The sequence below is a fragment of the Nyctereutes procyonoides genome, unplaced genomic scaffold (assembly GCF_905146905.1).
Source record: "Nyctereutes procyonoides isolate TBG_1078 unplaced genomic scaffold, NYPRO_anot_genome, whole genome shotgun sequence".
Taxonomy (NCBI): domain Eukaryota; kingdom Metazoa; phylum Chordata; class Mammalia; order Carnivora; family Canidae; genus Nyctereutes; species Nyctereutes procyonoides.
The window spans coordinates 19,729,346-19,746,687 of record NW_026575120.1 but is presented as its reverse complement, the minus strand read 5'-3'; the positions used below and the strand labels follow the sequence as shown (position 1 = coordinate 19,746,687).

The window sequence follows — 17,342 nt, the reverse complement described above, 5'->3', positions numbered from 1 at the left end:
TCACATAAGAAATCTATTGTCTTCCTACCAATCATTGACTTGAATTCATGAATCCTGGAATTCTGTAGCTGAACTATTTCAACAAGGACACTTTCCATAGGACTCCAACAGTTGGCTTTGCTGATCTAAGGAACTCACTAAACACAAGTCACAGCAAGCAATGACTGTCTCACGATACTTGGTCCAGTCCTAAAGCCATCTGATTTATAAGCTGCAGAGACGGTTTTTAACTCTTTTTATCTTTTAGCAGCAAAATACTGAAGAAATACAAATGTTTCCCTATCATTCCGTCACCGAGAAATGCAGTCTTATCCTGGGAAAGCCAGACTAAAATGTCCACACATGATAAATGTGCTCCAGTAGTGAATAAGATTTAGATTAAAAAATAATGAAACAAACAAACAAACAAACAACTTAAGAAACCAGAATGGATGAATAGTAATGAGAACCAAGCCACAGCAATGCAAACACCTCATACCAGGCTGGCAAAAGGCCCCTCCTTTTCACACTCTGTTTCTTCTCATGGTGGCATCTCTATTTCAGCTACCACCTGCCATGGTATCCTTTTTCTCTCTCCCATCAGGTACTCACAGCTCCTGTAACAATAGATCTAAGACATGGAAGCCCTAATCAAAGATGATTAGTTCTAGATAGTCATGCTATAAAATAAAGCTTGTCAAGGTCACTGGATTATAGACAGGAGAATCTGACATTCACTCTTAACCCTGTCACTCTTAAAGGGTTTTCATTATATTTAGGTCTCACAAATCAATACAACATCCCTCAAGTTGATGTTTAGCCTCATTACTCACTTGTCTTATCTGTCCTAAGAAGACAACTGTCCTAAGTTGTTTAAAAGGGGCAGTAAGAATTGATCAGTAAGATGATGGATATAATTAAGATAGAGGCAAGATAGAAAAAGTCAGATATCTAGTCACCATCTCCACTCCCACACGCCAAAAAGTCTTCTGTCCAACCGCCTTTGTTTTACAGATGAGAAAAGTGAGAGATCGGCAGAGGAAAGGACTCTTCCCAGATCTCACAATCAATAGCACAGATGGGCCAGTGGAGATGCCCAGGGCCTTCAGTTCTCAGTGCTTCCTCTGCTAAAAAGTAGGGTCTCAAAAGAGGACCAGCTGAATCAACAAAATGGAGTGCCCTCTTTGAGACATCACACTGCTCTCCCCCATTCCCAGTGCAGGCTTTATAGGTACGCCAGGAGCATTCAACAGCAGAGGGGACCAGCAGCCTTCACAAAGAGGTGGGATCAAGTCCAGCTACACCATTCCTCCTTCTCCAAGGCACAGAATTTAACATACCTAAGCCAATCAAGAGAAATAAGCCAGTCCTTCCAACAATCCATTAAGAAAAACAAATTTAAAAACCCCTAGAGGACTTTGCAGTCCACCTAGCACTTTCACATGCATTATTGTATCCCACCCTCACAAGAGTCCCATTTTCCACGTAAAGAAACAGAAGCAAAGATGCCTTGGCCTGGCTCACAGCTGGTAAGCAGCAAGGCTGGAGTTGAGCTTGTATCTCCCAACTTCACATTCAGTGCACCTACTTGTATGCTCCCTCCACCCAGTGTTATTAATGACAAAAAGTCTAACACAACAGCAGCTCAAAGAGCTGACTGAACCACACCCTCTAGCCAGCTAAACAATGACTAAAATCCTTGCTGGAACCCAACACAGATTCTGCCTCCCCAGAATTCCAGGACTGAACATTTCACAGTAGGGTCAGACCCAGTATGCCTCACTATCCTGCAGAAAATCTGGCCTGATCACATGAATCACAGCAGTGTGGCTACAGCTGGACCTGCCCAGTGCATGCGGCTCCTGGTGACACAGCCCAGCTGTGCAGGCAGCTTCCCTGTAGGAGCTCCCAAACATTCCAAACATGCTGCCGCAGAGCTGGAGGGAGGAACTGAGCTACAGAGGGAGCTGGCAAATCTGACAGAACTTTGCATCCCACATCTGCACTTTTGCACCAGTAAGGCAGTCTAAACATGGTTCCCAAAGTCGGCACAGACCATGCCTTAAAAAACACACTAGAAATCATCAGGAGGTTCCTTCTGCAAAGTGGGAGCAACGTGGGAACAAAGAGAACATCGATTTCAATTTTTACCACTTGGCACATATTTGTTTCATAGTTTTGAAAACTAGTTCAAAATTAAATGTAAAAGCTATAATGACTGCCCGGGAAAGTCATGGGGACAAAGAAACTGACACTAGACAAAGTAAACTTGTAACACACAAGAAAATCATTTTAAGCAAAAGCTTTAGAAACACTGATCTATATATGAGACCTTTATAAAGCAAAACTGGGAAAGAGACCCATCTACAAGTTGCATGGATTTTCCTTTCACAGTAATAGAAGAATGGAAAAAATTTTGGAGGAGCAAAAAAAATCTGTTGTTACTTAGGACTTTGTGCTAAAGCATTTCCACATATTTTATCTTACTTTTTAAAAAAGTTTTTATTTAATTATTTGAGAGAGAAAGCACAAGCTGGGAGAGGGGAAGAGGGAGAAGCAGGCTCCCCACAGAGCAGGTAGGCCGACATGCGCCCAATCCCAGGACCCTGAGACCATGACCTGAGCTGAAAGCAAACACTTAACTGACTGAGCCACCCAGGTGCCCCATATTTTATCTTATTTAATCTCAATAAGCATTAGGAAAAGATCTAATAAGAAAAAGACATTATCCACAAGTTATAATTCGGGAGATAGAAGTTAAGCAGCTTTAAAAAGCTGCACAGCTACTAACCCCGGGAGCATAAAGATAGAAAGGGCCAAGCTGGAAACACAGAGAAACCCTATCAGAACAGCCACCAGCGGTGGAAAAGGACAATGTACACCTATGAAAAGAACGCAGAAAGAATGGCTTGGTTCTGACCATTGTTTCAGCATTACTCCTAGTGTGGGTCACACTCCTCCTCTGAGGTACATGTGCAGTGCTGTGCTCCCCTCCAATGATGATGGAACAGGTACACTATCAACAGGACACAAGCATAAGGAAGCTTTCACAGGGTGTTGATGGACAGATGTCAAGGGGAAGCCTGTCTGTCAGAGGCTCAGGGCACTGCCTGGAACCCTGCATGCTTGTGGTGTGGGCATGCAACAACTACAAGTCCACCACCACCTCCTCTGAGGTCTAAGTGCCCTCACGGGCCTGATGTAAGGAAGGGCAACTTAAACATAACAAAAGCCAGCTTATTAATAATTATTGAGTTTTTATTAATGCAGTAGAAATTCTGCCAAGTGCTTCCCATGCATTGCACCTCAGTTAATCTTCACAACATCATCTCTCAGGTTAGGTGCTATCACCATCTCGAGGTCACGTCTGAAGGCTGGTTAAGTGACTTACTAGAGGTCAAACCGTAAAAAACAGATAAAACTCAATCAATAGGCCTAAGACTCAATCAATAGCTTAAGTCCAAACTCATAACCACTAAGCCTGTCACAAAATGTTCCACATCCTTTTTATCAAGTATTCTCTTTGTCCTTTGTTATTAAAGTTATCAAACAAAATATCCAATTGGAAAGAGGCTTTTTTAGTGCTGATGGCTATGTAAGATAAATGACATTATAAAATACTGGAAATATGAATTTAAAATGATGAACTTAAAAACTGTTATCAAGGCAAGAAACTTCAACTTAGCCAATACCAACCCACCAACACATCTGTTACAATCAGCTGGCCATCCTGGGCATCCAAACACCAGGGTTCTTATGGGCATCTAGGTGCTCGTGAATCCTCTAACCTAAAGCATCTCAAGAATGGACAAAGTACCAACACACTGGGTTCAAGCTCCTTTCTTTACCATCGCTGGCCTTATTTATGAATATGAAATAAGAGAGAGACCTTCTCAGAGGTGGACTATGGAGGTAGTAAGCTGGTGACCTTCCAATGCCTAGTCGCGGTTTCAGAAAAGGTAGCTGAAAGCACACTACAGTTGTGTCTGAGCACCTCCAAGAGCAGCACAGCTCTACTAAGGAAAAAAATCTCATCCTGTCCAAACATTACAGACCCTACAACAAATACACCCTCTTCATTTTTTCAACCATATTTAGAAAACAATACAAATGAATTATCATTTTCTAAGACTTTCTTACAATGTTTTCCATTTTAAATAAAACAACTTAAAATCCAAGGAATTTTCTGTAACTACAATTATACAGAATCCAGTACTGCCTAGGAGGAGACAAAGAAAACAAACTGAATTCCAGTTATGTCTGTCAGCAAAGAGTCTGCCCCTAATTTTGTCAGGAATACAAAGAATATTCTCCCGCTCCATGTGTTCAGCAAACCTTCATAATCAGCAAGGCCTCTTCTAATATACTTACACAGCTGCTTCTGTCATGAGTACCAACTGTTCCACGCTGACTCCACAGAGACATGCTCCCAGAACGCCACTCTGTCCCTGAGGGGCTGTGGGATAAAGACTGCAAAGAAGTTCAGGGAGCATGCTCCCCACCCCACTCTCAGCCAGCCTCCTTCTCAACAGGCAGCTTCCCTCCAAGAGATCTGCTTCAAAAGTCCAGACCCAGTGAAGTCACACATGATCTCACAAGCCTCCATTTAACTCTTTGGAAGCCAGACAGCAAGCTGATCACAGGGAGGAAGGACAGCTGTCCTAGCTGACCTGGAGTGGCTCTTATAGGAGGAGGGAAAGTTTGCCCAATATCTTTTTTTTTTTTTTTTTTTTTTGCCCAACATCATTTTAAAAAAGAAAAAAAAAAGGTAATTTCAGCATTGTTCTTCCATAATAGCACTAAGATTTCTGAAGTACTGTTTTTGAAGTACCATTTCTTGCAGCGCACACATAGGGAAAAGATTGAATTCATTTATGCTATATAAAATTCACAATCTTATGTGATTTGTGCTTTCCTATTTTCATTTCTAGTTTTGTTTCTGTTTTTCTGCTATAACACTAATGTGAAAATATTCATTTGCCCTGTTGTTAAGTCTTGCTTCACACAACCAGAAGCAGACAAGCAACAGTCACAGAAGTCAGAGGAGCAACAATTGTCACTGGTGCTGGTGCTTCCAAACTGGGAGCCTTAAGCGTCCAGAGAAAGGACGGCCACCAGACCCAACTAATGGATAACAGAGTCTGCACTCAGTGCTCCTCAACAGGAAAGAAAAGGAGTATTTTACTTCATTTTCCTTCCCATGCATTTCCTTCAGGCACCAGCTCTTTTTGTTGGGATTAACAGAATTATAAGGATCAGGAGGTAAAATAACTAAAAATTATAAACAGAAGTAGATAAAATTATATCCTCTCAAAGAAAATGTAATATACACATTTTCAAGAATGCCTCGGTTCACCCAGAAAATGATTATAACTTACTGTCCAGCAATTTTATTCCTAAATATACACCTCGCCTAGAGAAACTCTCATTAGTGCACAAAAGGCCATGAATTAGAATGTGTTCACCATGATGCCATTTGAGATAACAAAAATACAAGACAACCAAAGTGTTCATAAATAGGAAAATGGAAATAAATTCTAGTATACATCCATGTAATGAATACTATACAGCAAATAAATTAATAAATTTGGACTTCATGAATCAGTAAGAATGAATTTGAAATACTGAGCAAAAAAGTGAGTTACAAAAGGAGAGAAGATAGTAGCATTTATATAAGGTTTAAAAATATAAAAAAATACTATCTAGTAGTTTACAGATGCATTTATACAGGAATGACAAACACCCACAGGTCATGGTTACCCTAAAGAAGAGAAAGAGACGAATGGTACCATGCAGGCATTCACAAGAACTGGCAATGCATCTGCAATGTTTATTTTTTAAATTGGCTGGTGAGGTCACAGGTATTTATTATTTTCTACACTTTTTGGTATGCCTAAAGTGTTTCAGAAGTGGTGAAAGTCAACCATATAATGGCTGCCTTTGAGTGTAGCAGCACCTGTTCAGTCTAAAAACATTAACAGAAGCAAAGAGGTTCACAGGTCCCTCGAGTCCCCAAATCCAAGTACATGTTACCAATTCTGCCTCAGTCTGGCTCCATCCCGATAGTGACCCTGCCTACTCCCCCCATGACCATTTACATGTATCTGCCTCTGCCTCAATAACCCCCACAAGAAGCAACACTTCCAGAGGGCCTTCAGGACATCTCAGACTGGAAGCAGCCCCAGCCTCAGGACCTTACCTGAGGCTGGCTCACTAGGCCTGTCCTAGAACTATTTGTGAAGTTATCTTATCTGCCTGCTCTCTGGAGACACCAAGTACCTAGCAGCTGGTAATTAAGTTCTTCTTTGAACAAAAACCGAGTGCTGGTATGTGCAGGCTCCTGTGACAGAGATTCTTTGAGTCTCCACACTGAAGACTTGTGAAGATCACTGCCTAAGAGAAGGGACAGGCCCATACCTGACTACGTACAATAGTACAGGATGAATCCTGAAACTACCAGTAACACTGTGAATAAAGAACTTTTATGATTTTGTTTTGCAATAACTATGCAATACCTCTTATTTTCTCTGTACTAAAACTTTTATATTACTAGACTACAAAAATGTCACCTTCTTTGTGTTGAGATAGAGCTGCTAAATAGATAATTATAAAGAGAGTAAAACAAATTGTCATTAAAAATCCTCAACTTCAAGTAATCTAAGGCTCTTAGAATCATTAATACAGATATACAATAGCTAAATTGATCTGACCACAGTCTATTCCTTTCAGATGACTTTAAAAAAGTTTTAAAGAAAATACTTCAAGCAGTGTTATTACTGACAATAACAGCCAACATACTTTGAGTATGAATCAGGTGGAATTAAATTATTATCCCTTTTCCTAGATAAGAAAGTTGAGGTTTAAGGAGATCATTCACCAAAATTTGAACCAAAGCAGTCTGACTTCAGAACTCATACTGTACTAAAAAACCATACTGTTTCCTGGCAGGAAAACGGATCAATGTGTGCTTGATGCATAAGCAGCACCCTGGTGTTCCTTCTGTGTGCATCTCTGCAGCTGGCCTCCATGCACTCCTCACCCTCCATGAGTCCGCGTGCACCCACAGCTGTGGGCTTCACCTCTACAAGGTCACTCCACAGTCTCTGCAGCCAACCTTCAATCTCATATTCCCACCAGCATTTCTACATAAAGCACCATCCCTCTCCTCAAATTAAACCTGTGTAAAATGACTCCACTACAAGATGTTCTCCTACAAAACCCTGGTATCCCCAATTCCTATTAACTTCTGGATTCAGTAAGTCCTCTAAGCTTGAAGTCTTACAATGATTTTGAATCAGCCTGCATGTCCTGTACTCAAACAGTCACCAAATCCTTGCATGTTTTTTTTTTCTTTACCAGGCTTGTCTTACCTATTTTCTTATATCCCTTAGTCTATTACTGAGAGTACTACAAAACTCACAACAGGTTTAAAATAAATATCCACAAACTAGAACTTAGCAAATTCTTACAACAAAAACATACACTGAATGGTAAAGTTACTTTCATTTTATCCGTTAGGAATCAGAGGCTTTCTGAAGTAAAACAACCTACCCAAGATCAGGCAGCCAGTGAAAAGGATGACTTGACCTCCTGGTCTTCTGACCCCAAATCCCCGCATTTATGTCACCCTACCACAGTGCACTGTACTTTTTGAAAAGAAAGGATATATCAGGAAGTCCAGTAATAGGTATGCCAGATAGCTTAGAGCTGAGAGGACAGTGCTGGCAGCTCAGAGGCTGATACAGGACTCGAGCACATGGTAGAGTGGCATGATGACATAAATTTTAATTTATTTATCTCCTACTATGTACACCAGCCACTTGATTTCCTTTTCTTGATTTTTGTCACCTGATTCATCCCGTTTGCTTCTCCTTCCTTTACCAGATAGATATTATTCATTGTAGTTTACACTTAGAAAAGTTCCCAGATTTTCTATAATACTCAAGATCACACACTAAGTAAGTAACTGCGGCAGGATTCAAACCCAGGTATGCCTGGCTCTCCTAGGAAAGCCCACATCACTCATCACTCAGCAAGAAGCCCCTTTAATTAAAAAAAAAAAAATCCATTATAACTCCTAGAAAGCAAGCTAGAAAGAAAAAAATGAGAACCCATTCTCTGCAGAACTAGTTTTAAAGCGTAAAAAAAAAAAAAAGGACTAAAGAGATTACTAGGGCAAGAGCAAATCACCAATAATGAACCTATGAGACAGCAGAGCTTCCCACTCCTAATGATCCAAGAAAAGTTGGGAACTCAGTGGTCAGCCAGATATCTAAAAACCATTTCACAAGATCAAATCCTTCTCTCGGTCACCAGCTTACCTAATACCACATTATTTTAATTTCTTATTTTAATACTTATACCTCATATTTAAGTGCCTGCAAGTCTTAAATTGGAATCAAAAGAATTTTTGAAATCAACACTTCCCAAATTTCTATATTAATCTTATTTCACATGACTTTTTCCTAGACAGAAAGACACTAAAGAAAGAGAAAAACTAAGAAAGGGATACTTTTAAATGCCTGCATTCCATGTAAGGCAACGGGAACAAGAGGAAGACAAAACCCAAAACTACCCAATTCAGAGAGGACTCAGGGTGGGCTGAAGCACTCCCTCAGGCAAGCCAGCTGCACACAGATGCAATTCACCTCCTCTGCTGGCCTCCTATCTGGAGTGCTATCTGAAAGGAAAACTAGGAAGCTGAGACATAAAATATATCCATTACCCCAAACAGGTGATTTTAAAAAGCAGTTTTATATATTTCAGAGAACCAGAAGAAAGCTCCTGCCATATTACTGTATTTGATCTCTCTTTTCCTATCTGTCCAAACCCAAGCTCAATGGAAATGGACAATGTTCAGCTCTGTTAATGGACACAGTGACAACATCTGTGCCTTAGTCTTCAGGTCAGAACTTACTGATTGGAGCCGCAATCGTCAGAGGATAAGCCAGCGAGGGAGAAGCACCCAGACACAAAGGAACCCATTGGAACATGTACAACTGTAAGTAGATAATCATCCTTTCTAATTTTGGAGCTATGTGACCCTGTCAGCCTGAGTGCTGTGTAGCGGACCACAAAGGGAGGGGATGCTCCTCTTTGCTCCTTCATTAAAATATTGTGTTACATTCATAGGGTGAGCTATTTCCTGACTGATGTGCAGCTCCCTCACCAATATTCAGTCTTCAGAGCACTCAGAGCACCTGAGAGAACTTAACTATTTCTGTCCAGGTTTAGTCCAAGGTCTTAAGAGGTTTTTTTCACTTTATAAAGAATGATCTATTTGATTATCGCAAAAGTATATAATCTTTAAGAGACAAATAGTGAGCACGTGTACTCTTCAAAAACGTCCCTTCCAACCTGACAATAGAATATTATAGATTTGAAATGTTTTCTTCTTTGACTTAAGCAGAGAGAGAGAGAATAAGGGAAGAACCACCCCCCCTCTGGCCACCAACTCATGGTTAAATCCCAAACTGGAAGGTGTTCCTGAGAGACAAAACTAAGTTTTGCTGAAGCAATAGGACAACCTCATCACCTTTTCCAAACACTAGCACCTGTCTTTAAAGAAGCAACACAACAGAGAACAGTGTCATCCTGCGTTCAAAAGAAATCATGTCAAATATTGCCACTGAAATCATCTTTAGCAACAAAGTAAAGGCATGTACTGTCGTAGAAAAAGATTTTAAAATATACCTAGGCCGTGTCAAATGCATTTTTGTTTAGAAACGAACAATAAATGGACTCTGGAGCCTGACTGGCGGGTTCAAATCCTGGGTGTGCTGCTTACCACCTGTGTGACTTTGATCAAGTTACTCAACTGTGCTATGCCTTATTTACCTTACCTGGAAAATTAAAACATTACTAGCTCCTTTCTCCTGGCTTCTTTTTTTTTTAAGATTTTATTTATTTATTCATGAAAGACACAGAGAGAGGCAGAGTCACAGGCAGAGAGAGAGAAGCAGGCTCCATGCAGGGAGCCTGATGTGGGACTCCATCCCGGGACTCCAGGATCATGCCGTGGGCTGAAGGCAGGCGCCAAACCACTGAGCCACCCAGGCGTCCCTCTCCTGGCTTCTTATGAGAATTACGCACTCATGTGTTTACAAAATAAAACCTACAGGATGCCTTTGATATTAAATTGTGCTGAAAGACAACCTCTAAGTAATCTTATAATCTTTTCTATTGGCTGAGAGCTAACATTTTATACAATAACATCAATGCCTCAATAGAAATGGGCTTAATTTCTTGGTTCAGGTCTAGTTGAATCAAAGAAGCATTATCAGGAAGACAGTCATATCATTAGTCACTAGTCATATGATTAGTGGTATCATCCCCTCTCCTTTGAGCCTTCTTCAGATTCTCATTATTTAATATGGTCAGAGCCCCCCAGTCTACTGCCAACAAACAGCAAGACCAGTGAATAGAGACAAAATACTAAACATGTGCACTTATTTGTCACTTTGCTTATGTAAATGTCACAACATTAATAAAATTGGAGAATATTTTTCCCCCTTGAATTATAACACTTTGTCTCTGAGTGCTTGGTTGAGGGAAGTCAATCAGGTTGACAATTGTGCAGTCAGCATTCTAGTCTGGATCTCCTTAACAGGCTCAATAGTCTATCTCCTTACCTATGTAGAAGAATGCTTTGATGTAGAAGAAATGTTTAAAAGCCTGCTCATTGATTACTTTAAAAATTTATGGAGACATGTTTATTATCAATTTGGCAAATTTTTTCTCAAATTAAACACACACACACCACCACCACCATCACCACCACCACCACCACTTGGTTACAATTACCAACTACAGACTCCTGATGCTATAGACTTATGAATGAGAGAAATTAGATTTAGAAAAAGAATAAAGATATGAGACCAGGCAGCGTAGAACAATGAATGTATCTGGTCTAGGAGTCAGACAATTTGAATTCTAGTACAGTAATTTTGGTACAGGATCTCTCACGAGGTAAATCTATCCCATCAAACTGGGATTTGGATTCTTTACCATAAAACCAGATTATCTAAGACCCCTTTAAGCTGAAAAATGTCATAATTCTTCAACCTACAATTCTGGTGCTGTGACTTGAAAGCATCAATAAGGAAGAGGGAGTAAAGAAAAATGTAAAAGTTACCTAGTTTCTTTAAAATTTCTTAGGATCATTGAGCCCACTCTATTTTTTTAACCCTGAATAGAGACATATATCATAAAACAAAACCTCTTCCCCCTATAACCACTTATTATCATATGCCAACTCAAAGAACACAAATAGGTCCAACCACATCACCACCAGCAGGGTTCAAGGAAGGTAGAATGACCACTAGCCAGGAAGCATGTGGAAGAGTGCCAGGGCTAGGAGAGAAGTTTGGCTGGCACATCTCTAAGAATACTCCTTATTCAGTACTAGAATTCCATTTTATTTTTTTAAGCTTTAATTTAAATTCCAGTTAGTTAACATACAATGTAATATTAATTTCAAGTGTACAATATAGTGATTCAACATTCCCATACAACACCCAGTACTCATCAAAAGTGTGCTCCTTAATCCCCACCTCATCCATCCAAACAATACAAAGAATATTTTTTTTTTTTGTTAAAAACCAGTACATTTAAATATCTGTTCTCTTTTTGGTTTTTTGTTTGTTTGTTTTGAGGTAGGGAGGTTTTGTTTAGATTCTTTTTGTAGTCATTGCTGGTGACACATGACTTTTTTTAACAGGAAAAATGAGTTCATTATATTCCTATTTTTATTTGTATTTTCAAGGCTTGAAACACCTACATTTAAAAGTGAGAAGAAAAATAATATTCAGAAACTGATTCTTGAAGTAATGCAAGCTGATAATGTATCCCAATGACTTTATGACATGGTGAGAAGACTTTTTTCTATAGTAAACTCTGTGGGCATTCTCCAGGTATTACCTCTGTACTACAAGAATTAGCTCCTGCATGCACACATGGACATACCCCCCACACACACCCATCTATCTATACATACTAGCTTAATCCAAACTCTTGTCTGGCAGATATAGAAACTGTTGCTTTGTTTCTCTGATAAAACTGGTTTTAGAGAAAAAATAGGGATAATCTCTCTTAGACCATGCGAATGTTAATAGAGAAGAAGCATTCTTTTCTTTCTTCTATATAAAACTTGAATGAGGAAAAGCAATTCTAGTGTAAGTCATGTAAGCATTGTAATTACTATATATAAGAAAATTCAAGAAGATTCAATCACTGTATAGAATGGTAAAGTACCAAATCATTTCTTCTATCAATCATACTGTTAAATAAACTGTGTGCAACAGACAAAAAGAGTGGTCCTTTCCTTAAACTTACCTGAAAAAGCTATAATTTTTTTCCTGGATTCAGGTTCATAATATTAACACTTAGCGTTGGGTTTTTTTGTTATGAAAATGCTGCTGCCTTCCTTATTCCCCATCTCACCCATCCTCCTACCCACCTTCCCTCTGGTAACCATCAGACTGTTCCGAGTCTGTTTCTTGGTTTGTCTTACTACTGGCCAAGATCCTGTGGTTTTACAATGCAGGTACTGTAGCTTTGTCTTGAGAAGGCCTGAAGTATACAGCTGTCTAAATCTAAGATGCTAAAATACTGTAACCTACCCTAATACTCTCTTAACTATCTAACTCTACCCTAATAATAATGACTGGCACCCATGCTGGGCCCAATGATGAGTACTTCCTATTCCAAGTAAACAAACCATACATTTGATAAGCCTTTTACCTAATTTCTTCCTGATCTGACTCCCTGATGTTCACCTCTTCTTTTTCTTACCGTCCCTGCAGCTTCTGTAAACAAAGCCTCTCAGCCCAAAATGCTTGGGCTCCCCAACTTATTTTTTGGGTCTGTAATATAAACTTCAACTCACCCCAGAAAGGTGGACTGAAATTTTAATAAAATTATCTGCGTGCCTATGCTATTGCATTTTATCACAACTTAAAGTTATCAGAGATGATGGTAAAACAGAAGGATAAATGAGCAAAACAAAAAGTTTCCCCTCTGAGAGGAGGCCACCTGCCTCAGAGAAACCTTCCCCTCCAAGATCCCCTCCAGAGATACCCCCTCTCAGAGATGCAGGAAGCCTAAATGTGGACTTAGCAGCCAAGCCAATTCTGATTCACACCTTTACTCAAGCTCCTACTTTGTGCCAAGTACTGTGCTAGTTGCTTAAATCTATATTAATTCTTTAAATTTCATAGCCACACAGCATACTGGGTATCATTAACCCTGTTTTGCCAATAATATCAGAGAAAGTAAGTGGCTTGCCCAAGTAATTCAGACCAAGGTCTTCTACTTTTAAGGCTAATATTTTTTCATTATCTCACTAGTGACCCAAGAAGATAATCAACATCCGTGGTCCATTTCACATGGAAATGCATAGCTACAATGCTATAACACGCTGGTCTTAAATGTGTTCATTCAACGAATTATAGAAAATGCTCCACATAAGACAGTCTGCTCACACAGAGAGGTTCGCTGGAAACCTGTAACATGAATACTGACTGAAAAAAAGCACTGACACTTTTTCATACAGCTTTAAAATAGTTTATCCCCATTTAACCTCCCCTCCCCCTCTCCCAACACACATGCACTGATACACTTTAATTCAAGTAAATTAAATAAAAAACTAAATTCAGAAAATCGCTAAGAAGTTTAGAATTTCCTGCCCACTGATAAAGATGCTAAAGGATAGGTAAGTGACCTGAGGATGATGAAGAAGAAATGAAATGCTGGATAATCCATAAATAGACAGGGAATCACTAAATGACCAGTATGGCAGATAGAAACTATATTACTTGTCATCTTATCTCCCAGATAGATTTAAATCCTAAATTTCACAGATGTAGAAATTGCGATTTTTTAATATTTGTATTTATAGCTTTGACCAAGGTACTGGCTCTATCAAGCATTCATACAATCAGATTCTTCCCCCACCATCTCAGGAACAGTAAAAAGGTCTGACTGAACAGGATTTCATACAGCAAAGGCCTGGAACAGACTTTGGTGACCATCTAACCCAACATCCTTAATTGCAATTAAGGAATTTCTGGCCTAGTCAAGCAACCTGCTCCAAGTCATCAACCAACATTAGTGCCAAAACGAAAGTCAACACCTCTCAGTGTTCTTTTCACAGCACCATACCACTGCTACCAAAGCTGCACCATGGGAACTAACACCCACCTCACCCACAAATATTTGCTCACGACAATTTACATATGGTAATCCAGGAAATGTCACCTAACGCGATAACCACACTTTGCCAATTTGGCAAACTGCTAAAGCATATTCTGCCTGCCCCTCAATTACTTTCTACTCACATCATTCACTTATATCCAGCAGAAACTGGCCAGATGCTGCTCAGACATATTCCACACTCAGATTTCCCAAAGAGAAAATGACACCAAAACCACTGCATGAAAGTAATGAGAATAGGGTTAGTACCTTCCCCAGAAAGCAATCTCTGGGGTGCCTTTCGTGTAGATGGAGTCACTGGTGTCATTCAGCCCATTGGCGATCTCACTAGAACAGCCCATCACTATCTCACCAACTGCTGAGATGCTCAGGATGTCCTGCTGTCCTGCCACCGATGTCCTCTCCAGGAACTGAGTGCCTTCTTTAATGCGCTGCTGGATCATCGGAGTGAGGGGCATGTCAAAGCTAAAATAGCTATCGGGTTCTGAATATAATGTCTCCAAGGACTCAGCACTGTAGTATAACGAAGTGTTATCCAAAATAGTTTCAAACTGGGAGCTGTACACATCAGTGGAGTCTTCTGCATACCCATGCCCAAGGAGATCATCTTCTCCTCCCCTAAAGTGCTCCTCTTGCTCAAGAATCCTGGAAAGGAAATAAGAATAAAGAATTTCAATATTAGGTTAATATTCTTTTTACTTTTTCCTATATTTCAACCATATAAAAAAGGTAATATTCTGTAAAGCTAACAATTATACTCTTTGGGGTTATATTTTAATATATTTGGAAAGGAAGCTATCATGGAAACATAGGCTGAGAAACCTCTTAGCATACATTTACTACATAACCCTCTAAATAATTTATTTAGTTTCATACTAGTTTCCTAGCATGTGACTAATCTGGTCTAATGAATATCTGGATAAAATATTAAATTTTCTCATTTTAATGAACTAAACTCCACAAATTCAAATTATTAACAGCTACTGTCATACTCAGTGTTAACAGGCACAGATAAATATAGTGTGTAAACCTAATGGAGTAAAATACACTAAACTTTCATCAGTCTATTAATAGTTTCTGGTTTAAACAAAACCAAATGCTTTTAAGATGAATACATTAGAATCTAAGGGCCGCCCTCTGCTGACAACAAGGCAGCACTGCAAGAGAGATTTCAGGCCCAAAATTAGCCAGTGAAGGACCTTTTAAAAAAAAATTTTTTTTTTAAGCCAACAGACATGTTAATTGCAAGGCTAACCAAAAGAGTGAAAAAACTATAAACAAATTACAATTTAATATATATGGGTGAAGCATCAATTAATTAGTATGTAGCATTTTGTTCAAATATTAAAAATGAATGTTAGAAAAATAAAATAAAAATGAATGTTAGGAGAGCTATGTAAAATTTTTAAAACTCAGTAAAAGGAGGAGATCAAGAGTTAGAAAAAGCTGCAGCTGAATGCTGGATTGCCAATCACCAGCTGTGTCACTTTAGAAAACTTCACTTAACCTCTCTGAGCCTCAGATTCCTAGATATAGGAATAACAGGAAAAAAAAACTACCTCATAAGTACCCGTATTCCTAGGTATTATGAGGATTCACATCAACCATACAGTTGTCTCTGTTGTGGGTTTGTTTTTGTTTTTTGTTTTTTTTTTCTCTGTTGTTTTTAAATTACAAAGGTCTACCATGTACCAAAGAGTATCCTGGGTTTATCTCTCTTAATAACTTCTTCCTGCTTATGGAATCAAAGGGGAAGTTCCTTTGAGGAAGCTCCTCCCTCCCCCTCCACACTCACTTCCCACTCCCACCTGGCCTCCTCGTGGTCCAGCCACACTGCTGGAATTCCACATCTTCAAACTTGCCATAAAGCCTTTGTTTCACACAACTCTAGGAAGTGCATGTAGTCAGGCATCCCAGCAGCCCTCCTCTGCATGTTATCCCTTTACATGTGCTGATCCTCCCTGGAATGGTTTTCTCCCCATTCTCCACCTAGTTAACTCATACTCATTTCTCAAGCCTCAGCCTACTTATCATTTCCACAAAAAGGCCTTCTCAGAGCTATCAACTGAATTTATTTTTTCCAGTATGTCTCTCTTCTTCTTCTTCACAGAACCTCCCACAATTTATGATTAACCTATTTATATGGTCAGTGTTTATCTTCAGCAGTAAACTCCATGAAGGTAGTGACCACAGGCCATTACCTATTGTGAACATCCTTTTATGCCCAGCATCTAGCAGGGTCAAGAACACTGTGAACAACCAAACACCATTTGTGAGAGGAGAGAGAGAGAAAAGGAGGAATGAATTAATAATATCCATAAGTGCATATTCCAGTGGGAATATCATTAGTGAGCCACATGCTCTTAAGGGAAGTCTAGAGATTTTATGTATTAGGGAGTTGGGGAGGCAGGAGTAGAAAGGAGAGACATCCTGGTAACCATCTAAAGGAGCATTGCTATAGGTGGATTTGTTAATTAACTGCAGAGGAAAAGGCATTTCTTTGCGCCAAAAAAAAAAAAACAAAAAAAAACACAAAAGCCCTTCAGCCTTGACACAGATGTTCCTGCACATAATCTATAAAATGTGGTCTTATGAAGACTGATGGAATTCAAACTGGAATGACAGTACACAATAAATGACTTTGACAAAAGCAGCACTGCATGCTCAAGACTGCAATCAAGAGAAGTGAAGAAAGACAAATCATGTCTTCCATTTATCAAGACTTTAAAGCTGGTACAGCTGCCAGAAATGCATGGAAAGATCATAAAATATCATATATATAAGTTGACTTTTCAGGCTTAAAAATCAAAACATGCTACTTGCAAGAAGGGATTCTCAGGTGAATGCCATGGGACAGCTGAACTATGAGTCACCTTCTGACCTCCTGACCTCCTTTCTAAACCCAGGAAATTGAGGCAGCCTGAACCCAAAGCTTCAGTGTTCACACATGTCTGGAGCTTGTATGCAGGCACTGGTGTTGCACCCAGAAGAAGTGTCTAAAATATGACTATAGGATACATCAAGACTCCAATCTCTTCATATTATTAAAGATAACTGTGGGGTATTGTAGTTATCTTGATGCTAGAAAACTTTAAACCTGGCAAATATAAAAAATGTCAGAAATGTATCAACATGATTTAGGGTTCACAGTT

General features: G+C 39.4%; 1 protein-coding gene across 8 annotated transcripts in view; it reads right to left on the bottom strand.

Annotated features, from left to right (window-relative positions):
* Window positions 1-17,342, bottom strand: part of PSD3 (pleckstrin and Sec7 domain containing 3) — a 577,886-nt gene that overhangs the window by 377,304 nt on the left and 183,240 nt on the right. For 7 of the 8 annotated variants that reach the window (XM_055334846.1, XM_055334847.1, XM_055334841.1 and 4 more), the window contains one exon: window positions 14,440-14,835. In XM_055334846.1, coding sequence (XP_055190821.1) covers window positions 14,440-14,835 — 396 coding nt within the window. Of the gene's footprint in view, window positions 1-4,350; window positions 4,531-14,439; window positions 14,836-17,342 lie in introns of those variants that run through there. The other variant, XM_055334848.1, reaches the window with a different exon arrangement.